Source organism: Rattus norvegicus, chromosome 4 (assembly GCF_021556685.1).
Source record: "Rattus norvegicus strain SHRSP/BbbUtx chromosome 4, alternate assembly SHRSP_T2T, whole genome shotgun sequence".
In the NCBI taxonomy this organism is placed as follows: Eukaryota; Metazoa; Chordata; class Mammalia; order Rodentia; family Muridae; genus Rattus; species Rattus norvegicus.
This window is the reverse complement of record NC_141537.1, coordinates 85,240,088-85,267,601: the sequence shown is the minus strand read 5'-3', so window position 1 is coordinate 85,267,601 and position 27,514 is coordinate 85,240,088. Positions and strand designations below refer to the sequence as shown.

The following is a 27,514-nucleotide window of genomic DNA, read 5'->3' as shown; positions in this document are numbered from 1 at the left end:
TCTTGAACCAAAGCTGAGTTCTCCATAGCTTCTCCTGGATGGCTGCATCTCCCAGAAAAGCCTGAACCTCTTAATCACATTCCTAGAATGCCTTCCCCTCAAAGCCAGGGGACAACCACTGCTTAAGCTTTTAACCCCTGCACAATAGGCCCACTTGTCAGGAGCAACGCCTGTGTGCTCCCAAGATCTGTGCCTGTCATCACCCAGGGCAGGGATGCTCCACCGAACCTGGTTCTAGGACTCTGGATCTGTATCCCAACTTCCGAGTCAGAGTCCCTTGGAGTTCCCCTCCCCCACCTGTTTTTCTCGCTGTTTTGGTTTTCTTGTCGTTGTTGTTCTGATACAGTTTCAAATGTACAGAAAAGTTTAGTGATTGGACCACACCCACATCCCCTTTGTCCAGGCCTCTGCCATGTGTGCTACACCAACATGCAGATCTCCATGCTCCTCTAGGTTTACGGGACGGTTTAAAGAGCCATGGGTAACTAGGACCTCTCAAACAAGTGGGTAGTCCTGGTCTGGTGGTCTCAGCCAATCCCCATGAATATTCGGGCCCATCCTGCCTCTCTACTCTTGGCTCCTGGCTCTGAGGAGCTACAGCCCCATCAATGCTGGCGGGAGGACCATACACATTAAGCCCTGCTCTGGGAACTGGAGTTTGTCCCCTGGCCGCCTGCAGAAGTAGCTGCCCAGAGCCAGCTATAAATAACCTGGAGGGCCGACTGTGGGGTGGTGTCACTGCTACCCTGGGGGAGGCGGGTGAAGAATGCCCTGGTGCCCAGGGCTTTACCTTGGCTGGTAGGTCGGGCAGGGTAGGACAGGCCTGGGGGAGGGGCCGGACAGACCTCCTTCCGAAGCAGCCGGCTTCTGGTCCCTATCCCTGAGCAAGCGAGTGGCAGGATCTGGTGTCCCATGGGGACCCCAGGCTCTCTTCCCAGTGCACAACTCCTCCTCTGCCTATACTCTCTGCTCCCACTGCTCCAGGTAAGTGGCTAAGTGGGTGTGCTGGGGCCATCAGAACGGGAGCTCCCAGTTCTATGACAGAGGGAAGGAGGGGAGTCTCAGGACTTGGTGTTTGAGTAGCACTGGAATCTATGTCTCTGAAAATGAGACAGAGTCTCATACCTAGATGGGACAGGACAAGGAACAAGAAGACTAACATCAGTTAAGATAAGAGAGGAAGGAGTTCTATGTGGATTAACATGGGGCTCTGAGATGACACTATCCTGTGCAGGACCTGTCCTTCATGGTTAGCAATAGTCTAACAATTTCTCTAGAAATTCTCTGCTGTTAAGCCTCCCCTCCCCCACAGCTCTCTTCTCCGCCCTTTCTCCTACAGATCACTAGAGAGCTCCCCTCACCCACCACTGCCTGTCCCCACCTCTACTAACCTCAAATGAGTCATGAGCAAAGGGCCAGGAGAGAGAGAGAGAGAGAGAGAGAGAGAGAGAGAGAGAGAGAGAGAGAGAGAGAGATCTGAGGAAGAGGGTGGTCCCCAAAAGCAGGTGTGGAAGCAATGAACTGCCAACTGTCTTTTCACTTTACATGTGGAGAGACTGAGGCCCAGAGACCAAGGTTACCTTCCTAAGACCACACTTCTCCTGAAAACAAAAGCCAAAAAACCCAAACTACGTTCAGATCATCCCAAAAGACAGAGCCCTGGAGTAATCTCAGGGACAGCATCTTAAACCTTGGTATCCTCAGATATGCCAGGACTGATTCATTAGACAGTCATTCCAGACATGCAGTAAATGTCTATCTGAGGCACGATGGTTTTTGCCAGCTTGGACTGGCTCCCCAAACTTACCCAGCCTCAGTCTCCTCATCAGGAAAAAAAAGATACTACCTCAACAAGGTCATCCTGAAGAAGAACTGAGATGACACAAGTCAAGCCTTGAGGCACGGTGCTTATGTGGAGAGGGCCCTGTCTTCCCTAAGGCCTGGCTAGGACCAGGAGGTGGGTACCAGACTTAGGTACGGGCTATAGGACTCAACTTCCTTCAGGACCAGCCCAGGCTCATCTCTGCCTTCTCTAAGGTCCCCAGCCGGAGACAGAAATCAGTACCTTGCCCAAAGTCACTCAGCATATCCGTAACTGGAGAGTAAATACCTTGGGCTTTCTGATCCCCAAGCCCAACCTTCCTCACCCTGGGCCTTCCTGGTAATAGGATTGATTTCTGGGTGCTTGGCCAACTATTCTGAGAGTTCAGCCCCCAGGGAAATGAGAGCTAGAGAGCCAGGCAGCAGCACGGAGGAGAAGCAGCGGGAGCATGGTGGCTTGCCACCCTCTCATTTATCCAAGGCGAACTTAACACACAGAGTACCCACAGAGTAAGGACACAGCTGTGCAAGCCCACCCTGGGCGTCTGCCTTGGTGGATTCCCAGCCAGAAAGGGCCCTGGCAGGAAGACTAGCAAAGAAATAGTGTGTGTTGACAACCTTTGTAAATCGGGTCTGCAGAAAGAGATTAAAAAGGTGTGAGAGACACCAGCAGGAAGTGGAGGATTCTGGTGGGAGGAGGCCGACCAGCAGCATGTGAAGAGGGGCTGAGGGAGGCCATCAGGGGCCAGGTCTAGAGGCCTTACCTCTGGAAGAGGCATATGGGAAGACCTCTAAACTGGAGTGCGGCTGGGGCTGGTTTCCAGGAGAGAGAGGTCAGGGTAGGAGTAGCAAGAATATTCCTCCTCCAGTCCACCCCTCCAGAGCCTGGAGGGTGTAGCCAGTCTTTGAACTAAGACTTCTAGCTTATCTTCGAGGGCCTCTGGAGGCCTCAGAGAAACAGTGCATTCTGCATGCCAGGCTGTGTGCTGGTTTCCCAGACTAGTGGTCCAGACAGGGTGAGCACGCTAGATGACATGTTTGTTCCAAGATCCCTAACTTTTTAAGTAAATCTTCCAGTTTGAGTTTCAAATTTTGGCATTATAGATCTTACCTTCACTTCAGTGCAGTTCATATAAATATTCCAAATTATGGGGAAACTCCCAAATCTCAAACACTTGTAGTCCTGCAAGCAAGCACGTCAAATGAAAACACTGCCTGTCCTCTAGTCAGCTGCACCTCTGTGAAGGCTTCAGGAGCCCAGCCCCTCCCAGTCAGTCCCAGTCCCTCTCCTTGGGATGAGGAAACTTTCTCCTGAGGTCTCGAGGCAACCTCCTACAGTCTCTTGCTGGTTTTCATCCAGAGAAGGCCCAGTAAAAGGAGGAGACACTGAGAACTCTGGATGTCTTCAAACGGCTGTAGAAAACTGGACTTTATATAATCCACTCCATTCTCTCCCAAAATTGAGTTCCTGGACTTTAATACCACCCTTCTACACACTCCCCCACATGCTACCCCTTGCCAAGAGTGCAGTCTACCCAAGGCCATTTCCCAGAAGCTTGGTCATCTAATGTCTCTCCACCAAAAATTTAACTCCATTTGGAGTGTTTTCTAACCTAATCAGCTAATTTAGTTTCTTTGGCTTTTCCATTTTGCCAATGTTTAAGTATTTTATTTTTTCTGAAGCAATTTGTCTGCGGGACGCTGCCTACTGAGTTCCGCAGAACTCAGATGTCCTGAATTTGCTGCTCTAGAGTGACGGCACGGCTTCGCGTCTTCCTCATTTCCCCCATCTGACTGGAACCAGTTTGTTTAATATGATGGTTCAGAATTCTAACTCCTGAAGATGGCCTCTTAGATCTACAGAGTTAGGAGGATGGCCTGCTTTGTATCTTGACTCTGTTTGGTTTTCTGTGCAGTTGGCCTAAGCAAAGCATGTAGGGCTCCAGCTAGGTGCCACGTGAGTCCATGCTTTAAGCTTCAAAACCCAGCCCTTAGACCCTCCAATCTCCATCTGTCAATTGAGGAGGGGAGAGGAGGTCAGGGCTCATGGCTGCTGCTGGGGCCCAGGTGGGAAAGAGACGGGATGGAAGAGAAAACCCTCACCAGTTCTTAGAGAAAAGAGCAGAGGGAGGAGGCCAGAGACACCCCAGGGCCTGCCGGGATAGATTTGGAACTGGAAAGGAGACATCAAGGCATCTTAGGAAGAAGGGCTCACCAAAGAGCCCACTGGAGCAGAGCTGCAGGGGTAAGAAGCCCACCAGAGGCCTCTGATGTCTTGGGGTCCTCATTTGAGGTACCACATCCTGTAAGCTATATTTGAGCATTGAAAGTCTCCCATTAAGGTTGCTGACCCCCATGCTCTAGAAAGCAGTAGCCTGTCCAGTCTAGTTGTCACCCTCAAGAGGAATAGCTCCACTACTGCCCCCCACTCCTGAATCCCAACGGGACCCAGATTTGCTTCTCTTCCGGTTCCCTTGCCATTCTCCTCCAGTGTCTCCTTTCTCTTCCTCTTCATCCTACCTCTTCCTCCTTACTTCTCTGTCCTTATCCTGCCTTCTCCCCTGCTTCCTATTCTCCCCTCCCCACCCTCTTCTTCCCCACTCTGCCCTCCCCTCCCCCTTCTATCCTCCCCCTCCTTTTCTTCTTCTCTTCCCTGACCACCTCCCTGAGTGGAGGTAAATGGACACACTGAATGAGGCAGAGAGTAGGAGGAGCTCTCACTCCCTAGTTCCTTTCCTGACCTTGGACAGCAGAGAGAAGAGGCAGGAAGGGGCTGGTTCCTGGTCCAGCCTAAGACTCAAGGTCCATAAATCTGCCTGACTTAGGCAGAGGCCTAAATTTAGAGGGAACTTGTCACCAGACCCAGGAGGAGGAGGAGGTCCAGCCAGACCCCCTGGCTCCTGTGAGGTGGCACCTATGTGCCTGACTGGCACCTAGGACACAAGCTCTGCTTGGATAGTGCCCAGGGAGAGGAAGAACAGCTGGAGCCTTGGCTCTGACCTCCTATCCCCTTCCCTGCCAGGGCTTCTGCCTTCTTCAATAAGGGATCGTTCTAGGGGCTAGAGACGGGAAATGGGCTCCACACTGGCTAACCTCTTAGGGAACATCAAAGCAAAGGCAATCTGAGGAAGAGCAAAAATTCAGAGCTGGAGTTCCAAGAACAGGGAGTGGCATTGACCCTACCTAGCCAGGGTAACAGGGCTCTTCATCCATCCATGCACCCATCCAATCACTCAGTCAACAAACATTTGCTGAGCACCTGCTGTGTACCAAACCATGGTCAGGAACTTTGGGCACAGGTGTGTACCCTGATCTGCACTGGGACTTCTGTGGTAGCAGTGAAGGTGAGGGCAGCTCTCTAGTCTCAGGCTATCCAAGGGTAGTGTAGAAGCAAAAGCTGGCCAGTCAGAAGACTAGGGTGATGGCCAAAGAAAACGAAGGCTGCTCTCTGCACATTACATGGGTCTCTATTTCCCTGGAGTCCATCTAGACTTCTGCAATTCCATTCTTCCCTGACAATGCCTCCATGGAAGTGGCATATACCCCTCAGTGAGGGCTTAACTGGGCCTCTCAGAGAACAGTCTCATATACCCAGGATCCCAGGCTTCAGTCTATGGGGAACCCAGACTCCATGACCCTTCTTGGAGTCCAGTAATGGATTAGAAGAGCTCAAGACCTCAAGGAAACATCTGGTCCAGCCAGATACCTGTTGACGGAGAAGAAGGGAGAAAGGACACAGCTGAAGGAAGGTGCTGAATAAGGCGAGGTGGGTAGGGTGCGGTCCTTGGCTTCACAGCCAAACTACAAGTCTCTCAATGTGTCAGGAGACTGTGTTCCACAGACAAGACAGACCATTAGCACAGCGGTTACTAAGGCAGTCTATCTTAGTCAGTGTTCTGTTACTGGGAAGAGACACCATAAACCAAGGCAACTCTCTTAAAAGAAAGCGTTTCATTGGGGGCTCGCTCCCAGTTTCAGAGGGTTAGTCTAGTAACATCACAGAAGCACACAAGGCTCTGGAGCAGAAGCTGAGAGCTCCATCCTGATCCACAGGCAGAGAGAGTGAGACTGAGCCTAGCGTGGGCTTTTGAAACCTCAAAGCCCAGCCCTAGTGACATATTTCTTCCAACAAGGACACATATTTAAATCATGTCAAGGAGTCCCACTCCTGGTGGCTAAGCATTCAAATACATGAGCTTATGGGGGCCACTCTCATTCATACTGTCAAACAGACCCCACCCATTTCTACCTGGGAATGTGTCTGAAAGTTCCATGCTCCTCATCAGGACTCCAGGAGCTCTAAGAGCTACCTCTTTAGAAAGAGAAGACACATCTCCCACTCAGAAAATCACAAGGGGTTCAGGAGTTCTGTGTCAGTGGACCAGGGACCAAGGCCAAATAGAGTCTCCATTCTATATCCTAACATTGCAATGTAAATTTCCCTTTTCCTTGCTTGGACCTCTGACCTGCTGGCTGCACCTGCCTCCTGTGACCCAGCTCTCTGTGAGGTCTCCCCATCATCCACTCTGCTCATATATGGCTGGCAAGGGGCTTCTGAGCGCCACGTTTGGGCTGGTGTCCTAATGGCCTGAAGATCTTGCCTTTGTATTCTTATCTAGGACTGGCCTTTCTATGTGTAACAAGACCAGTCAGTCATACACATAGCTCATCAGGCTGTCTGGGCTGGAATCTTGCCCTGGGCTCTTACCTGCTGTGTGGCCTTGGCTTCTGTGAAGTGGGATTATTCACAGCTCTCTCAGAAACTGTGGCAGGGAGTAAATGAGCTGTCTTCTGGTCTCATTTTAGAGCTATGCCCAGCACACAGCAAGCATCACACAAGAAAGTGTCTGTCTCTCACTGCCTCCTACCCTCTCAACAAGCACCCCCCCACAACCAAGTTCTGCTGGCCTGTGTCCTCCTCTCACCAGCATCCTCCCATCCCCCAACAGTGTCCCCAAACCAAGTTCTGCTGGCTGCCTTGAGCCTTTGTTCATTTGCTTCATGGGGTCATTCCTCTTCTTACTGTTCACCCTGATACTTCTCTACTCATCTCCCCTTTGGATTCAGCTCTCAGTTCATGCTTCCCAGAGTCTTGAAAGCCTTGACAAGACATCCACTATGCAATACTGAAGAGTGAGCCTGGTGAGGGAGGTGGAGGTCATGTCTGCAGGAGCTCAGTGTCCACTGAAGAGATGAGACTGGTCTCAGAGAGGTTCAGTAGCTTTGCTGAGGCCATGCTGTACAGAAACAATGTTCCCTAGAAAGCTGAATGTGGGACTCTCTGAAGCTCCACTCAAACTACCCACAATGCTGCTCTTTCCCTACCTACCGACCATCTCAATAGCCATCAAGGGTTCTGCTCAAAATAGGTACCCAAAGGATGTGCTGTGTGCTTGAACTGAGTTCAGTGTAATCACGTAGACCTTGGGTGGGTGTGGGGCAGAGTAAAAGAAGATTCTTGGCTATGCCAACTTTGGAATCATGGAAAGAGGAGTTTGGAGAGACAGAGAAAGAACCAGAGCCAGGGTATGCGAATATTCCAAAGCCTACTCTGATCAGCTCTTCTTGTCCAAGATGGAGCAATACTGCCCTATACTGAGCACAGTGCTACTGTGCCCACACCCAGCAAGGGGCTTTGCTCAGAGAGAGCTGGCACTGCCTGGGCCCAAGCATCTGAGACAAGGTTGGTCCCATATCACCAGAGTCCTGAGAACATTGCCCTCCCCCACCCTGTGGGCTCAGAGCAAGAGGCAGACAAGTCACCTAGGTCAAGAAGAAGACATTTGGGGGCCACATATATTGTGTTAGGGTCTCTGAGAAGTGTAGATGGCATCTGAGGTGCACAGTCTGTCTAGCCATGGTGGGCTTCCACTGTCTCTGTGGTCTTTGGTTCCCTAAAAGCCTGCCCCTCCAAGAAGTACTTGCGCTCTCTCTCTGTCTCTCTCTCTGTCTCTCTGTCTCTCTGTCTCTGTCTCTGTCTCTCTCTCTCTCTCTCTCTCTCTCTCTCTCTCACACACACACACACACACACACACAATGGGATGACAGAGGGGCTGTGCACCCCCCTCCTTCCTTGCCCACTCTGCTGCTTTCCCACTCGTCTCTCTTTAGGATTCAGTTCTAAGTCCTGGCATCCCATATCCTTGACTGGTCTTGACAAGACAGGACACTTATTCATCATACGGTATTAAAGGCTGAGCCCAGAGAAGGATGCAGAGTTCATCTTCAAGAGCCCAGTGTCCATGAAGACAAGAGATGACTAAGCAGCAGAGGGTCTGGCCTGAAAGCTCCCTTAGCCACTTGATGTGCAGTCCTTGTACTGAGCAGGCAGGGTCTTTGTGACATCCAGGAGCCTGGTATAAAGGAGCTCCCAGCAGTGTCCAGAGCCTGTGCCCAGAATCCTATATCCTGGTCTCTTATATCCTAGAAGCATAAAACAAAAGCCTAAGGTTGACAGCTCAGGATGTCCCTTAGAGTGTGTGTGTCTGTGCATGTGTTTGCATACACAAACGTCCCTGAGCACCCAAGGCTACCAGCAAAGTTCCAGTAAGCCACGTAGGCACAAGCACAACATCTGAATGATGGGGTTATTAATCAGCAGCTCCAAGTCAGCATGGGGAGACCAAGTGTTCAGCCTCCAGCTCCAACCCAGAAAACAGACCAAATGTGATGTTTGAGGGCCTCAGCCTAGGGGGACATCCTGGGGCAAACACTGGCCCAGCTGTCCAGGAAAGAAATCCTGACAAGCAAGAGAAAGACAGCTGCCTGCTAAGGGAACAATGACTTATGCAGCCTCAGAATCAAAAGTGACAGGGCTGAGAGGAACCCAGAAGTACACACACACACACACCACACACACACACATTTGCGTGTGCATGCGCATACACATGCACACTAGTGTGCAACTCAAAGAGTAAGAGAAGCATGGTCTTGGGAGGAGCTGTAGGCAAGGGTTAGGATTTTAGAGGGCTTTGCTCCAATCCAGCCTTATGTCATTTTCCCCTACTTTTTCTGCCTTTGCAGATGCTGTGCTCCCCACTTAGGCAGGGACTCTTATTAGCTAAGCAAACTCCTACTCACATGTCAAAACACATTTCTTTGTGTTCTTTTTTCCATGCCACTAATCCAGAAAATGCCCCCACCCAGGGCAGACATGCTCACATCTGTTTTATCCACAGTGCCCAGCAATTACTCTGAAGACTTTCCTGGAAGATGGGGTCCTAGATGGCTTTGGGTTGGATTTCTACTGTCACGTCTGCTCTTTAATGGGTATCTGAACTGGCACTGTGGTCCTTCCTCTCTCACCCACTCATTCTTTCATCATCATAAAACTCTCCCCCTACAGGAAGCCCGCCAAGACCTGGTTAGTTCTCTCTCCCATGTGTTAACCTTTATGTCTCTCCAATTTATCAGAGACAGGAGAGCTAAACTGCAGTCTGCCTTTCCCGCCTCAGCTCTCTCTCTAAGTTTAGGATACATTCACCTTGCCTAGACACTTAAAATTACCACAGGACCAGAAGGCCAACTGCAAGCATTTGCTGGGAGCTTTACTGATAGAGATCAGGGGACTAGATTGGTATATTCCATCCAGTGGTGGGAAAATCACCTTTGGGGGCTGAGGGAATGGATAGAGTCCTGCCTCAAAGGTGTCCCTTCCTAGACCACTTGTACAGCTCTTGTGGGATTCCAGGCCAGGCAGGAGGACTGCTTTCCAAGAGGGCTTGAGTATCTCCCTGTTGAACTGTCCCTCTCTGCAGGAAAGGTAATAGAAGTGAGGTGCATGACTGGGTGCCTGGCCAGTAACCCCCTCTCTGTTCCCCTAGGTGGCCCAACCAGGCCAGGCACTCCAGGACCAGCCCCTGTGGACACTTTTGGAGCAGTACTGCCATAGGACCACAACTCGGAATTTTTCAGGTATGCATGTTGCCAGTCCCCACCCCATCCTGCAGTAATCCTGGGACCTGAGGGAGGCCCTGGAGCTTACGCAAAGAAGCACACAGGGTAGCACACTGGCCTTCAAGCCCAATTTGGCCTCTTCATTGAGGTCTTTGAATAGTATCCTATTCCATTAGAACTGTGGGATCTGGATCAATGGCAAGAATTTGGCCAGAGAGTCTCTTCTTGTTCACTGTCCCTATCTGGACACCTGGGGGAAAATATCGGCTACACTGGTGTGTTTGGGAGCCCAGAGAGAGGATGACCCTTCTGCTTTCAAACTCAGTCAAAAGGCAAGACTAGCAGAAGGTGTAAAAACATCTCTGGTTGCCGTGGCTACAGGCATCACCCCAGTATGGTCCTGTGAAACAGAAGCCAGGCTCTGGGCTCTGACCCTCTGAGGTTTCCAGAAGCTGACTCACACAGTGAGGGGACGTGCTGCTGAACATTGAGGCGCTCTGGGGAGATACTTCTAGGGCCCCTCCCTCTCTCCCAGACTTCCAAAGGGCTGGTTCACAGAAACACCATGGAAAGAGAACTTAGGAGGGTGAGAGTATCCTGTGGCTCAGAACCTGTCAGGGCTCAAGGGGACAGGAGTGCTGGCCAGCCCTGCATATCCGAACACAACCGAGGTAGACATAAAGGAGTTAAATCCGACCGCCTGCACCTCTATTATGGGGCTGTCCAGAACTCAGCTCTCAGAGTCACAGACCAATCTTGTCCCACCTCCTCCATGAAGCAGCTCTGTGGCTTTGGGCAAGGCACCTGTCTATATGAGTTTCCTAGACTACTTGGGTGGCTGGCTGGATTCGAACTCATCTTCTCTTCTCCCTATTCTTGAGTCTGGAAGGGCATGGCTCAGGTTGATTATTCCAAGGCCCCTCTCTGGCCTTTCCTGTTCTCAGGTCTTCCTCTGAGAGGGTGTGTCCCACCTCCTCTTCTTAGAAGGCTGCTCATCCTATGAACTGTGCCTACTGGCCAAATTGCATTCATATTATTTGAATCACCTCTGGAAAAATCCCAGACCCAATTAAGACCACATTCTGAGGTATTAGGACTTTGAAATGCAGTGTGAAAGCTTGGAGGGGCAGCATTTAGTCTATGTCAGTTTCTTCATCCATTAGAGAAAGTTAGGGTTGAAGTCTATCTAAAAGGCACACTTTGGCAGAGGGGACAGACAGCATGGGCCATGCCTAGCAGACATAGGCAGGATGAGATGGAGGCCCCTTACTTCAGGAGTGCCATCCCTTCCTTCACTTTTTCATTGGAGGAAACACTGCTGTTCAAAGACACCCTGGCCTCTCCCTGTCTTCCCTGCCCAGATGTTTAGAAAGGTGGCACAGATGTCCCACCCCCAACTTGAGTTGAGGGAGAAAGTCCTCCTCTTGGACACCTGCCTTCCCTGCCTAATTTTTAGGGCCTATGTCTGCTGACAAAACACACCTGAACTAAATTTAAACAAAATTTGGTTGAAAAATCTTTTTGACTCATAAGGTAAGAGCTCATTAACTCACAGCACAGCAGTTTTGACAGTACCTTGAGTCCCTGATAAGTTCCTCGTCCACAGAGCCTCACCTTGCTTGTTTGTTTTTTATTTTATTTTATTTTTTGAGGTCTTTTGGCTTTTCACTTTGCTTTGTTTTCGCCAGAAGCAAGCTGTGATTGTGGCCATGGCTTTCTAACCTGTGCTTCTCTCTAATAACTGAGAGTGAATGCTTCCTTGTGTCATTAAATATTCATCCAGTGCGTCGCTGGTGACGCTGCCTAGCAGCCACTGTGAGGACACATCACCCCTCATTAGCCACGGCCCTGGGGTGGACATGGGAACTGTTAGGATGCCTGCTGGGCTGCAGAAATTGCTTCTGTTGTCCCCACATGGGAGCAGTCTCTTCTCTTGTGTCCACTAGTTAGGAGAATGTGGAATTGACTAAGAAGTGCAAAATAAAGCAAAACTGCGCTCACCATCCTTCAGAGACTCTTACATTCGAACACCTGAAAAGGAAGAAAAAGGAGCAAGGGGGAACAAATGCAACCTTCAAGACAGCGCTTCCTCCGGGAAGGCACCTGTGGGCCTGACTGCTAATATCTGTTCCATTGGGCGGCCAGCTCATTATGGTCACTGCTATACAAAGGCCTCCATTAAAGAAATGACCATAAAACAAGTTTAGTCCATGTGTATGTGGGCTGATGATGACAAGGGACTGTAAATCAAAGGCTATGACCAATTGTGCTGTATGCCCCTGTGGTCCAAATAAATGAAACAATCCACAGAGTCAGGAGAGCAATTATAACTTCCAGCAAGATTTTAATGGAATGTTTCTATTTTATTCATCACACATGCATTTATATATATTTGAAAAATGCTAGGGAATTATTGGGAGGCATATTATTTATTCTATTCAGAGACAATATAAGGGTCCAGAGGCATCCAAGGAATCTTTTAAGTAACTTTCCAGTCCAAGATGCATGGCTACTCATACACAAAGACACTCATGTGTGCACACACAGGAAGGCATACTATGATTAGAGGGGAAGGGAGCCTGGCCAGGCAGATAGAACCCTGGGTTTTCCTCAGCCCTGTGGCTAAGGAGCCTGTTTGGTTCTTTTGATGTTTGTTTGTTGGTTTGTTGGTTTGTTTTCCCATGTGATGGATACCATCTCTGGAGCATTCTGATGGGTGTTGGGGACTCTGGGGAAAATTAGGCTTGCCCACCCATGGAACCTCAGGTGGGTAGAGTTGGCTAAGTCCGGGTTGGTAGAGCTTTAGTGAGACCTAGAGCAGCCCCTATGACTAGGGAAGCCTCTTGAGCAGTAAGGGCAGAAGAGGTAAGACCACAGTTGCATGCTTGCAGGAAGAGGAAAAGAAGCTGCAGAGTTGAAGGGAATTCTAAATGGCGGGAGACCTTGGCTAAAGCACAGAGGGCTCAGCCAGCAACAGAGTGAAGATGGGGGATGGGCTTCACCAAGTGTCTTCTTTATAGTGCCAAAGACACTGGCTCCATCCTGGAGGCTGTGCGGAGCTAAATGTGGAAGTAAGACGACGTGACCACAATTGCAAAGTCTTTCCATCTTCCCTATGAAGGAAATGGGAAGCCGGCTGTGGTGCCGCAGAGATGAGCACAGCTGGCAGACTGGCACAGGGAACTGGCTTTCCTTCTCTGCGTGTCTGGACAGTGCATATGTGGGTGGGATTATCACTACAGCCTTTCCTGGTCCTGCAGCATGGATCCATTGTTGAACATCCGGACACCATGTCATCTCCTCTGTTCTTAGGCAGAGTTAGGGGAGGTATGACCTGGAGCATCCCTCAATGTCATAGTTTAAGAGAGTTGCTCCACACCTCACTATAACTCCCAGAATAAGATGGCATTGCTTGTCCTTAGCCATCCCTAAAAAGACTTCCTGTGTACACCCTGTCATGGAGGGCAGCCTCTCACAGAAGCAACGGCTAACCCTATAAGCCTTGTTGTCCACTTGGCACTTGCATGGTTGGGGGCGTGAATGAGAGCATGCGTAGTTTTGCCTGAGTGCAGCACTCTGACAGTAGTGTCTGTGGGCTCTGCAGGCCTATTTAATGGCATGGATGGGGCTGTGCAGTGGATGTGTCTAAGCTGGCCTAGCATTATTCATCACCACCATAGCTTCTATTAGTGGTGACCCAAGATGTGAGACACTGAGTAGCAGAAACACATCCCTCAGCCCAATTCCTCATGACAACAGGGCCCTCCCTGGCACCTGATCCACTTCCCTGAACCTACCCTGCAGTGTTCCTGGCCCCACTAGGCTGAAATGTACCTACTTTCCAAATATGTGTCCTTTCATGCCTAGCTTGGGTCTACCATAGGACTGACTGGAAGCCTCAGGGACCTCTGTCCACCCCCCTCTTCCTCTTTACTAAACAGCCTCCACCTTGCTTGTATAGAGCTGGGTCTAACCTAAGGAAAGCCATCTTGCCATTTCTGCATTTGCCCCCTTGCGAGCATTAGAGTGAGCTGTGAAGCCAGTTGGTTTCCCTACTTAACATCACGAATCATGTACCAGCTGTGCCTGTAAACATGATATTATGAAGAAATGGTGACATGTCCTAGGATCCTAGAGGTCTTAAGTATTCATACATTTAGGGTGCACAGTAGCTTTTGGTCCTGACACTGAAGTGGTCACTTTCCAGAGGAAACTCTGTCAAGCAAGCAAGTCACCCAGTCCCTATTCTGTAGAAATCTGCATGTAAAAGGGTAGGTCAGAAGTGCTCACCACCTCCTTACTGTGGTATGTGTCTCCTGAGCCATGGCTCTGATTAGGAATAAAGTCACCCGGGGCTGGGGATTTAGCTCAGTGGTAGAGTGCTAGGAGGCGCAAGGCCCTGGGTTCGGTCCCCAGCTCCGAAAAAAAGAACCAAAAAAAAAAAAAAAAAAAGGAATAAAGTCACCCTTTGCACTTGAATTGGTTTCCTTCTTCTCTGTGCTATGACAGTATATGAAGGGCCATCCTTTGCTAGTGAAGGAGACTGCATCCCTGTGAGGACGGACTCAGCCAGTCATGCTCAGACCTAAGACTGCCGAGATTTGGACCGGAGTCCCAACTGTCCATCCAGGAGGCAGAGGACAGATCTATCTGGTAGTCTGTCTCCCTGCCAGTTGGCAGGTCCTAGAGAGAGTCCAGGGCTCAGTCTGGTCTTACCACTTGCTCAGTCTCTCACAAACTCACTTGCTGTGCGAGGGAATGAGGGCACCATTAATATGGAGGCTAGGAAGACTGTACAAAAGCAATGGCAAGTTCTTTGGAGGACCGGCCTCTTTAGGGGGGCTTTGGCCTTCACTAGCACCTGGTCCCCTATGGAGGGTGCAGGAGGACTGGACTGGTTCTAGACCCTCTTACACCATGTCTATAGATGCTCTGGACTGTGAAGGAACTCAGAAAACATGCCACTGGTGGAGAAAAGTCAGGAAGGCTCTTGCCTCAGGCAACATGACAGAAAAGAGAGGCAAAACCGCATCCAGACTGGAAAAAAAAAACACCTAGGCAGGTTCCTCAACCTAGGCCCATCCACAGTTATAGGCCCACCCTGAGCACTCTACAGGGTGCTCACCCCTCCATTCTTGTGACTTTTCTCCACTCCTCAGATAGCCCTGCTTAAGCCAGGAGAAAGAGACCTGTTTTCACCTCTCACTCTATCTGGTGCCCAGGATACTAAAACCATCAAGTCTTCCAGATAATTTTAATTAATGTCTTCCTAGATATTCTCATCTCGCTGCTGGTGGCAAATCTGCCGGTGTGAAATCTGGCGTTGTCACCAGTTCCTGGCTCCTGCTGAGAGCCATCTACCTACTCCATATTTTCTCCATCTCTCTTAGACCCTCTCTGGTAAACTGTCTGCAACCCTCCGGGGCCCCTTCAATCCATTTTCTTCCCCAGGGCACAAATCTGCTGCTGGGCCGACTTGTTGCCCCTATCCATCTCTAGTGTACTCCTTTGGGAGGATAAATTTCAGGGTCAGGAGCAGACCAACTTTGGCTGGCAACGGGTGTAGGAAGGTGGTGTGGATTTCCTGTAGACCCGAGGCCTGCGACCCTCGATCCTCGGACGGGTTATTAGCCACCCCAGACCGTAGATCGTCAGCCCTGCCACCATTCCAGAGACTTCTCTGGTCAAGAGAGCACCGACGGGGCTGGAGATAGAGCCCCGCCCCCGACGCCGCTATTGGTCATGGTCGAGCAGGCGGCCCCTCATCTCCGTGAGCCCCGAGGCTTCTCTTGGCCAAGGTCCTAGGAGTGATCCGATTGAGAGCGGCGCCCCAAAGCTGCCGGGCTGGCCGGGGTGGGCGGGGAGGCACCTGGACGCTGCACTCTCTGGTGGCTCCGCGTCGCGCCAGGTCCCTCGCAGCCACGCGGGGCGCGCACTCCCACTCCCAACGCGCGCGGCTCCGGAGCGCAATGGACGCGGCGCTGCTCCTCAGCCTGCTGGAGGCCAACTGCAGCCTGGCACTGGCCGAAGAGCTGCTTTTGGACGGCTGGGGAGAGCCCCCGGACCCCGAAGGTAGGCAGGAGGCGAGAGAAGTAGCGGCACGCGGGCTTGCTCCATGGCTTTCTTCTAGCGTTGGTCTGAGTGGGGCCCCCGTGCTCGGGCCACCCCCTTTGAGCCTCTGTGCGCTCCCTCCTGTCTCCAGGTCCCTACTCCTACTGCAACACGACCTTGGACCAGATCGGGACCTGCTGGCCCCAGAGCGCGCCTGGAGCCCTAGTGGAGAGACCATGCCCCGAATACTTCAACGGCATCAAGTACAACACGACCCGTGAGTGCCCCTTGCTTGTCTCGTGCTGGCCTCCCAGAAAGGCGGTTCAGGAAGAGGGGAGGGCTCTGAACCCTGAATTGGACACCTACCGAGGGTCTCTGTACCCTGAAGCGCTTATTTCTGGAACTCTGTAAATGTGGGGGCACACCTTCTGTTCCTAACTCTACGACCGCTTCTAACCCAGGCTAAGTGGTGGTTTGCCCAGAGTTCTCATGCTACATTTGGAAAGAACTGAGCAAGAGAATAGGAAATGCTTCCTCCCCTTAGAGGCAAGCTCCCACACTGTTTAGGTGCCTGATGTGCGTCCCTTCGGGTCTCTGTTCATTCAATCCTCTCACATCCCTAAGGCAACACAGCAGACCGATGTTAAGGCCCGAGTCCAGTACCCACAGTGTGACTAAGGGGATCAGACCCAACTACTGGAGAGGAGAGATCGGGAGGGGAGAGGGACACGAGATGAGCTCCTATATCGGGGAACATACCAATCCTAGAGTCCGGGAAGCCAGAGGAGATAGGGGATCATCATTTTCCCTAACCCCTGGCACGCACTTGGCTTGTGAGTCTGGAGCCCTGGGCTGCATTACCTCTGTTCAACCTCAGGTAACTTGTGGGTTTGGATGAGGTCCATACCTCCACCTCCCAGTTAGAACAGCCTTCAGTTTCCTTCCTCCTGGAGAGCCCCCTGAGAGGTACACTACAGGAAAAAGAAGAGGGAAGCGGAGGTTGGGGTGGAGGGGCATTCAATCTGGGGTTTGTGTCAATGTGCACATGTCAATACAAATGGAAGCCAGGGCATGGGAGTCAGGACTGAGCTCTGTGAGATTGTGGGTAGCAATAGCTCGCCCACTGGACATCCTCACCTGTCCAGCCCTACATGCTAATATGGCACTGATGAGACTCTGTGGCAAGCTGTTTGTCTATAGCCCTTACATCCTAGCAGTAGTGTCTGAATTGTGATCTACCTCCTTCACACGTGCATGTCCCAGCTCTCTGAAGGCAAGAAGACCTTCACCTTATAGGTACTTAAAGCAAGGCCACAGTGCCTGCACTAGAGCCAGGCTCTACTCCCTGGGCTCAAGGAGCAGCCTGCTCTGACGAAGCTAAGACTGGATGCTCCTAATAGAAAGGAAACATCTGTGGAGGTAGAGGTGCCACTGACGAAGGTTTCCCCATCATCCAATCAACGCCTGCTAAGCACAATTAAAACAGATCTCATTGAGAGGTAGTGAGGATCCTAACCCAGGAGGTAGGCGAGAAATGCCTTCAAGTTCCCTCTCAGGAATAGCTAATGGCATTGTATTTCGAGGAAGTGACCTCTGTAACACTGGGCAATGAAGATCAGGTACCTAATTCAGAAGCACTGAGGCTAAGGGCCATGCAGGGCAAAGGGGGAATGACGGAGTCTGAGGACGCTAATTGTGAGCTCTTACCCTGTTCCCTCCAAGCAGCCTGGAACCCCACCTGAGCACAGCACAGCATCATATAACCAATCGCTGAACCCCTACTGTGTGCCAGCTACAGCAACTATACTTACAGTATTGAGACTGCCCTTGCATTTGCACTAGACATAAGAGTACAGAGTGTTAACTGCCCTGCTTCAGGAAAATCAGGGAGCTTATGGGAAGAAGGAGAGGCAGGGACATCGCATACCAGACCCCTCCCATCAAGTCCAATGAGAAACTGAAAAAAGGGTCAGGATGCCACTGAGGTCGGTAAATGTGGTAGCAATTAGCCCTTAGTATCTAATGAACAATTTTCTTCATTTGGACCAAAGTGCTGCCTGTACCTTAGGAACACAGGTCTGGGGGTGGGGTGCTGGCTCAGAGAGATACCTAGAGCTGGGAGGGTGCAGTTGGTCAGCCCTGGCTCCTGGCAGCAGTGGAAATACCCAATAGATGCTCTTCCTACCTGGGGCCAGCCCAGCACCTCTATCTGCTGTCTTCAGCTGGCCTTCTCAGTGGGCTCCTTCTTTAAAAAGAGAAAACCACTCAGCGAGGAACCTGAGGGAAGTTCCTAATCTCATCATGTCACGGGCACGCTTTCCCTCCCCAGTTCCCGGCCTCTCAGAAGGCAGATAGTGCTTGAGGATAGGAAACGCTCTGTGGAGATGGCAGTGTCTGCAGAGGGGCTTGTGGTCTGTTAACTCCGCTGAGCACAGAACCTTTACGTGCTAATCGCTGCCAGGTGCCTGAATCACCAGAAGAGCCTACTACCCACAATTCCACTCCTGCGGCCCCCTAAAGACCCACGCTGTTTTCAGACCCTAGCTGCGGAGCTCAGGCGTGGATATGTACCACAGAGTTCTTATGCACCAGGCCAGGCAGGAAGCCATGACCCTTATGCAACTACCTCGGGGCAACACCAAATCCAGGAGAGACGACAGTTGAGTTTGCAAGGAGGACCTGAGAAGACTCAAACCTCCAAGTCTAGAGGGTTAGTGAGGACTCAGCCCTCTGAGCTGCACTTTTGAGGCAGGTTTGGTTGAGCAGGTGGATATAAGATGGGCAAATGAAGGTTTTCCAGGCCAGAAAGAGCCATAGGAGGCCTGTGGGTGAGGTGTGCTTAGTGCCTGGGAACTAAGGAGTTTGTAGAATATAATAGGACAAAAGTTAATGAGACCAGAGAGAGGCATGGAGGACCGAAGATTCACAGCCCTGCAAAGGGCTTTATTGTAGCAATAAGAAAGAGCTTGAGCAAGATTGTGAGAAAGAAGAGCTAGGTTGAGGTACTCTTAGTCTTGGGGTGCAGGGGGAGGGGTCAGGAACACTGACAGCCCTTTGGTGGAGAAGATACTTTGGGAGCAGAGGAGGGTTTCCACATGACCTGTTGGAAAGGGCCTCATTGGAGCCATTTGCTTATGACACCCAGGGCCTTGGATGCTGGAATTGACAAAGGGAGAGGAAACGGCAAGGAACCAGGAATTGTAGAAAATGGGGGGGGGGGGATATATGCTTGCTTTGAGGCATTAAGGGGACCTCTGAGCAGAGGCATCCAAGAAGCAGCTATCTAGGTAGCAACAGCCCAGGAGAGCATCAGGGCACCAGGGTGGGGATGAGTTATGGGGCAACTGTGGAACCGTGTGGGAGCAGGTGCCAGAGAGCACATCAGAGCTGTCATTGGTCTTGTGCAGAGAGTATCACCAGATGCCACGGCCAACAATGGCCAAAGGGAAGGGACTCAGGCAGGGTCATGCACCCGAGTCCCCGAGTCCATGGCAGAACCACCTTAGGGCTTGTGTCCCCTCTACCACACTGAGCCCTGGTACACCTGTCTTCCCAATTTACTTACCATGCCTAGAGATGGGGACTCGGGATTATCCTCATGCTACACATGGGGAAACAGAGGCTTGAAGATCTAAAGTAACTTCTCTCCTAAAGGACCAAGGATCCTCAACCATAGCTCTGTCAGGCTAATCAGAGAAGGGCTTTGTAAAGAGGGCTGGGTGTGGTGATGCATGTTACTAATCCCAGCCCTTGGGAGGGATAGGCAGACATATCATGTGAATTAGAGGCCAGTGTGGACTACACAGCATGTTCCAGATCTGTCTCCCTAAACCAGGATATTGGGAAGAGGCTGATGTGATGGTCCAGTGACTAGAGGTCAGCTTACAAATCTAGGGACCGGAGTTTGATCCCTCGAACCCATGTAAAGGTGAAAGAAGAGAGCCGACTCCAGACTTGTCCTCTGACTTACACATGTGTGCCGTGGCATGCACCCTCCTCGTCATGGATGAGCATACATGTAACACATACACCATGATAATCATAAAATTAGGAAAAGGACATTGGACACAATGAAGCCTATTATTTCATACCATTAATATACACCAATTAAAAATGGGAACAAAGGGGGCTGGGGATTTAGCTCAGTGGTAGAGCGCTTACCTAGGAAGCGCAAGGCCCTGGGTTCGGTCCTCAGCTCCGAAAAAAAGAACCAAAAAAAAAAAATGGGAACAAAGGGTACTGGCAAGCTTTGGGAGTCACTGAATGAAGGAGCTAGATTTGAGGTCCAGCCAGGAGCATAGTGGTATGATGCTTCCTGACCACCACTGGACGATGCCACTGATGCTCAGTCTGGAGCTTGTTGCAGTGGTCTCTGGAGGGAGGGACGTTCTTGTACTTTGCAGGTAGGCAGTCTGATGAGTAGGGAGCGTGGTGGCTCCTGCTCATTTGCTCAAACTCTGACTGCCAAGAATCCTAAGACTCCAATGAGAGGTGGACAGGTCTCCCCTAGACTTCCCAAGCCTAGGTTCAAATCCCAAGAGCTAAAACCAATCCTGGTATAGTCCAGGGTGAGCCCCCATCCTTCCTGGGTCTCAGGTTCCCACCTCTAGAGGGAGAAGAAGTGGGGTTCCAGTAACAGCTTACTGGGGAGACAGCACTTAAATTCACATTACTTCACCTCCCCATCACAGACCTCTCTGAGCCTGTGAATCTTGACCCATATCTCCAAGTATTCTCCCCCACGCCTCTCTCTTCCCCTTCCCCTCTCTCCCTTCCTCCTATTCTCCTCCTCTTTCCTTTCTTCTCCTTCAATCTCTTTGTCTTCTCTTTCCAACTCTCTCCCTTCCCCATTTCTTATTATTCCTTCTCTACCCCTGATCTCTCGGTCCACAGATCACCTGTGTTTTCCTGCTCTCCCTGTCCTGGCCCCGCCTTCCTTCTCTGCCATGGCCCTGTGGTTTCCTATGAGGTCTCTCTGCTTCCACAGAATGTAGTTCATCTTTTGGGAGCACTGGTCTCCACCTTGTCCTCCTTGTCCCTGTCAAGAGGGAACAATGGGGCCAGTATGTATCGAGTTGTCTGTGAGGCAAGGAGAGAAGGGATATCTGTTCTAATTAGCCTAGGGAGAAGACTGAAGCCTCACTTCCCATTTCCGTTTAGAACCCCATTCTAAAACGGAAATAGAACCTAAGCAGTCTCTAGACAGAGAAACCTCCCACCAGGTTGTGTCCTTGGACAGGAATCCCCTCTTCAGCATCATGGGACAGAGGTGCCAAGAAAAGTAGCAAAGCCCTTGGCTTCAAGAGCCCTAGACTGCTTATAAACCAGACTTACCCAAACAGTCAGAGATTGGGATAAGGGACATAGCACGCTCTGGGTCATGCCTAGAAGACTTCCTGGAGGGCCTTGACAGCAAGCATGTGGCATATGCATGGGGCTGCCTCTGTCTTTGGGGACACATGGTCACCCTCAGACTCTTTCATTTTCCATAAGCAGGAAGTTCTCTGTGTGTGAGGACTGTTTTCCTGAGGAGGGAGAGGGAAGGCAGGATAGGTGCCCCCATCATGTGAGGTGTGGAAACATAGTGGGGGAGAGAGAGCACCAGTACCTACAACTGTCCACGTACCTCCTGCCACCTTGCCCTGTCACTTCAGGTAGGAAAAAGGCCAACTATGCTCAGAAGGAGCCCAGAAGACAGGGAAGTCTGTCCTGAGGTGATGGCTGCCGTGATGGCTGCCAGAGCCAATGGGAGGATCAAGAGCAAGTTGGGAAGGCTTCCTGAAGGAAGCATTTCACTGGAGCTGGAAGAACTGAGTCAGAGATGTGTCATGTAGAGGGTATGTGAGCAGGGAAGAGGAGGACCATGGAGGTACTGATAGCCTTCAGTCTTGTAAGACCCAAAGATGCTGACTGACTGTCCATAGCCCTTTGGTGCAGGACCAGGAATTCTGGAAGGATGCTGCTTGATTTTCAAGATGTGCCATCTGAATCTTTGTCCGAGGTTACTGGGAACCTTGGCCTGTCCTGCTCATCCCTTCAGCACCATTCCTTGCCTTCCCTCTGACTGCCACCAGTAACTGCAGTAGTTTGGAGCCCTCCCTAAGGAGTACCCCCAAAGGGCCTGTTCCTAGCTGTGCTCAAGTTCAGTCACTTGGGCCCTGCTGACCACCTCCAGTCATGCCCCACAGACAGAAAGGTGGTACCTGTGTGGTACCTGCAGAGGCAGGGGGATGCAAGGACCCAGTTGAGATGTAGGAGACAGCCTCAGTGCAGGGCTAGGGTTCCCTGATGACTAGCTACCTCCTGATTTTTTTGTCTTAGTTCTCTTTCCTTTCTTCATCATGTTGACTTTTATAATTTCATTATTGTGTGTGCATAGTGTGGGAGGTACAGAACACACAATAGCATACATGTGGAGATCAGGGGACAATTTGATGGAATCAGTTCTTTACGTGGATTCCAGAGATCAAATCAGGTTGCCTGGCTGCCTGGGCGAGTGTCTTTATGCTTCAAGCTCTCTTCCTGCCCCAGTATGTTTTCGCTAGCATATGCTATTCATATATTAGTAAGCTATTATTGTTGTTGTTCTTTTGAGGATATAAATAATTAGGTTCTGTTGTTTCTGCTCCTCCTTCTCCCAGTCCACTCTCCTGCCCCAGCAACTTCTTCCCAATTCCATGTCATATCTATCCTTCTTTGGCCACCCCAGCTCACACATCTTCCTCGACATCTCCTCCTGATCTCCTCTGTCACTTTATAGTCTGTGCCCACTCTCATATTCTCTTATTTACATTCACACAAACAATAAAAGGGATCAAGTGTGACATTTTTGTCTTTCTGAGGCTGGGTCACCTTATTTAATAAAATACTTTCCAGATCTATCCATCTGGTTTCATTTCCTTGCTATTGTTGATACTGCATTCTTAGTTATCTGTGTGAAGAGAAGACACTGACCTCGCGAAGCCATGTCAACGTGGAGAAGGAACAGAGCTCACATCTCCCTGTGTTCTGCAGGGAACTGTCACTGAGGGGCAGGAGGGGAGGGGAACAGACAGTGATCAGGGGGCTGGAAGGAGGTATGTCCCTGTTTAAGGCATGAGGGGAACACCTTACACCACAGAGGTTGTCGTTTTGGGGTGATATAGTTTCTCTACATGCTCTCTTGGAAGGAAGCAGACTGTGCATCCCACCTGAGAATGTCTGATGTCCAAAAGCTGCTGGGTGGAGGCAGGCCTTCAAAAGGCTGCTCTGTTGTTGGGGGTGGGGCTGGGCCTTGCAGCCACAGGTCCACTTCAGACATTATTTTGCAAAAGCCTTGGGTTGAGAACCAGGCCTAAGTCCTCTCATAATGACTACCTGTCTTTCCTCTGGCAAGTGTTGTCCCTACACTGGGCCTCCATTTCTGTGCTTTTGGAAGGTTCCTTTTCCCTTTCATTTCTTGGTTCCAGAATAGCTTGTGCTTCATGGTACCTAGCTCACCTCCTTTTTAGTCCCTTTTCAGGCTAGCATCATGGCAGACCAACATCATAGAACATAGGACCCTAAGCATGGCTAGGGATGGCAGAGGCTAGGGTACCATGTGGGGGCTCTCCCATAGGCTCCTCTCCTGAGGAAGCAGTGATGTCCTCAGTGAAGTGGATCTCACTCACCCCTCCCCTCTTTCATGGACCTAGTGTGACCACTAATACATTGCTCAGTGTGTCCGTAACTTAGTTTCTCCGTTGTCTCCTGTCAGTAGAGGTGGCTGTCCCCACTTGGCTCAGTATGGGATGGTAGAACATAACAAGTAAAAGGCCCCGTAGAACCAAGAAGCGTTTGGTCCAGTGTAGACAGTTAAAATACAGAGAGTAATGTCCACACAACCTAACAGCAATGAGGTGGGCATTCTCTGGCCCTAGGTATCATAGGCAAATGGCTCCAATGAGGCCCCTTGCAACCCAGTATCTGAATTTGGCAATGGCAGATTCCCAGGCCTTCAGTTTAACAACCTTTCTGACCTAGAACAAGTGTGAACAAGTGTGAACACCCCCAGCTTCCCAGTCTCTGGTCACCTGCTTCTTAAGGGCTATGATAAGATCAAGCGAGATATGTAAGGGGTCCGAGATCCATCCCATCCTGTGCTGTATCAGCGTTGGGTTGTACAGACCACTCTCTCGGAGAGGCACACCTCATTTGGAAGGCTCAGGGAACTTCCTGTTGGCTTCGTGACTAAGTTCCAACCACCCGGCTCTGGCTATGCCTCCCCAGTGGTCGCTAACAGTTAGTCACACCAAATCTCACCATTACCCAGGTCAGACAGTGAAGGCTAGGCTGGGAGAAGTTGGGTAGACTTTCTTCTCATCAGGCAAGGTCCAATGTTTCAGTGAAGAAATGGTTTTACCTGGGAACAGCTGGACTTTAAGCGCAGAGTGACTGGGGTGGGGTATGTGGTCTTTAAGGCATTGCCTTCTCAGAATGTGGTCACTAGGAGTTGCACACCCTGCAGAGGTGGCCCAGCTGGTTTCAGGGAGCTTAGGTGCAGTGGGAAAGCCCCTTTCAGATAAACTGGCTCTACATCATCTCAGGAGGATGTGTTCCCCATGGGAGGCCCAGCCCTGCGGAACTTTCTTTCCCTCTTTGATTCCAAATAGACCAAAAGAGGGAGAAGTTTCTTTCCACTCTTAAATTCTCAAGGAGGTGCCCCCTGACTCAATGTCTAATGCACTCCCCTCAAAGCAGCAAAGACTGTGTGGACTGTCTGGAAAGTAAGAGATGCTTCTACAGGGCTTGCCATTTGAGACCTATGCTCCCCAGGACAGGGGCTTGGACTTTGATAACTAATGTTCCAGCAGTGGGGTTGACCTGTCGTTGGGTGTGTGAGAGATTTAGTTGCTTCCTGCTGTATATTGCTGCGAGGTGTGGTAGTAGGGTTCAGGTTTCCAAGGTTGCCAACTCTTCCTTCTGGTTTGCACTGAGTCTAGCACGCTTCGAGTTCCCCAGTAACCTAGGCAACATCAGCAACCTTGGTCCATCCCTGTGTGTTCAGCTCTGTTCAGCACTTAAGGAGGGGCCAGATGAGAGGGAAATGCAGGCCTTGCTTTAGGAGATCTGTCTGGAGATAAACTGCAGGAGCTCTGTGGGCTGGGTGAGAGAGAAGGGCCTTTTAAAACAGGAATCAGCAAGAGAACAATTCTAGCCCAGCATGAACCAGGTAGAAGTGAACAGCTGGACCCTTGGGGTGACAGACAGCTACTGTGCAAACTGCTAGAGGAACTGGACTGACCGTAGACCTAAGTGGCCAGGAGCTCTCCAAGGTCTTCCCACCTACAGAGACGGTGATGGGCTTTGGTTTTGCTGTCCGTGGTGCTGAATGGTCCAAGCCTACTCACTGACTTCTGTAAATGTCACGTTTAGCCTCCATCTCCGTACCATCACCTGCCCTCCTTATAAATCTTTCCAAATAGTCAATGGCAACATATCTCCTCCTCCCAAAACAGTCTCACTCTTTCTCTTATATTCAACCTGTCTCTTAAATTATTTCCCCAAATGACCAGTCTGCTTTACATGGTCCCTACCTTGTGAGTGAGGACACGAGAGGTAAAGGTGGTAATAGAGAAACAGTATTTAGAAATAGGAATGCTTGGAGCCATCAGAAAGGCTTCATGCTTATCATTCAGCAGAATGGAAAAGCCCACTTAGTAGGTGGAGAACCTACTGAAAATCAGAATGGCATCGTTGGGAAGCAATGGGGATGACTTTTTTTTTCTGAGAGGGGAAACCAAAACAAAGGAAAAAAGACTTGGCCATGGTCACCTAGACACCCAGAGACAAAATTAGAATTAGATGATAGGCTCCCATCTCCCAGTCAGGCTTCTAAACCACCTCAGGTGAGCCTCTGAATGAGAAAGTATTATCAGAGCTTTGTCACCTATCATGGGGAGCATGTGTTGCTCAATAGTGCCACTCTGGGGATCCCCACCTGTAACATCCAGGTCCTAATGCCCCTGGAAGGACACACTGCACACCATCAACTTCGATTCTCAGCAGGTGCACCTGTGTTGCTGTGGTAACAGGTACCCACTGCACTATATCCAGTCACAGTCCCAGCCTGGACATCTGAATTCAGACTGTATGTGCCCATCCTCCTGTGGTTTAAGGGGAGGAGGGAGCAGGGCTCCTTCACTGTCCTGTCCAAGGCTGTGCCTGAGGGCTTGGTGCCCTCATTAGTTGCAGCAGACAGCTCCCCCAAAGAACAGGCACATCTACCTTCCAGTCTTCTGGTACCCAGTGTTGATAGCCAGAAACTCATCCCAAGACAGCACTGAGGCCCAGAGGGAAGTCCTCTTCACTTGCACATCCCACATCTCAGACAATGATTTTGGAGGTTTAGCAAATCTAAATCAGTTCGATGCTATCTGCATGTCCTCAAAGTCTTGCTCCCGGGGGAGGAAGGGGGAGGCACACAGTGGCCCTAATACAAACTCTGCCTACTTGTCTGTCACCAGGGAGTTTAAGTCCAGTAGCAAAGAAAAGGACTAGATTCGAAGTGACAGAGCCCACCCTGAATCGTTGCAAATGCTCTAAAATAGATTTTTGTTTTTCAAACCACAGATTGTGTAACAATAATGGACCATGAAATCGATTTTGTGGGTCATGACTAGCATTTATGTATGAAACAAATAGATACATTAGAACAGAGTAGAATGGAAAATATTATAGCTGCGGTCAAAGTAAATTTTGCTTTGTGAAACTGGATCCAAGTGCTCCTGTGCACATAAGCACATGTGTGCGCGCAATAATACAAAAATGTATGTGTTGATGGAGTCCAAGGGCAATAAAAGGTGAAGTGCTGTATTCCAAGATCTGAGGCTCTCCAGAAGAGGTACTTAGAGGGAGAAGAACGATGGCTTCAGGTCTGCAGTGTTGAGCAGGCCGTGTGGACATGGCGTGGGGCTAGTCTGAGGATGAACAGGAGTTTCTTGGAGAGCAGAGAACATGCAGTGTCTTAGGGGCTGAAGGCATGTACTAGACCCATTAACGTAAATGTCAGCTGTGATTGGAGTGCTAGGCAACATGGGGTCCAGGGGTGGAGAAATCTTAGTATCATGCCTAGAGCATTGAACTTCATTCTTGAGAGCAATAAAGAGACACCTACTGTTGATGTTTTAAAGTATGCACAGTGTTTAATCATGGCCAGGACTACCTTCCTTATCAACAGTAAGGCATGTGCCCTCAACATGCCACGTATGAAATGTCACTGGATAAAGGAATGGAAGGGTCTTAGGAGTCTGGCTTTGTCTACAGAGGACATCATCTCTTTCCCTTTAAAAGATTTTATTTTATCTTATGAGTATTTTACCTGCATGTATGTTCTTTTACCACCATGTGTGTTCTTGGTCCCCAAAGAGATCAGAACCAGGAATTGGATCCCCCTGGAACTGGACTTAGGGATGGTTGTGAGCCATCATATGGGTATTAAGCTTAGAGACTCGGGTCCTCTGCAAGAGTAGCCTGTGCTTATGGCCACTGAGCCATCTCTCATCTCTTTCTGATGGGGACTGAGCCCTGGAGGGGTCCTGGGGTCTCTCGTTTGAGGGTAACCATCATTGTGAGGCATTGCTGGCTGACTCAGGATCCTGACAAGAGTTGGACCTCATGCTGATGGCACTGGAGGCAAAGTTTTTCAAACCCCGAATTTGGGAACTCTATGCATCCAGAGTACTAGATTAAAGAATAATTGAGCTAATAGAATCTCCCCCATTGTTTT

General features: G+C 50.3%; 1 protein-coding gene across 4 annotated transcripts in view; it reads left to right on the top strand.

Moving 5' to 3' along the window:
• Positions 1 to 701: 701 nt before the first annotated feature.
• The window catches only part of Crhr2 (corticotropin releasing hormone receptor 2), a 43,076-nt gene continuing 16,263 nt past the window's right edge, over positions 702 to 27,514 (top strand). For 2 of the 4 annotated variants that reach the window (NM_001439349.1, NM_001439348.1), the window contains 3 exon segments: positions 702 to 984; positions 9,645 to 9,735; positions 15,920 to 16,045. In NM_001439349.1, the coding sequence (NP_001426278.1) occupies positions 913 to 984; positions 9,645 to 9,735; positions 15,920 to 16,045 (289 nt within the window). In that variant the 5' untranslated portion in view covers positions 702 to 912. 4 annotated transcript variants of the gene reach the window in all.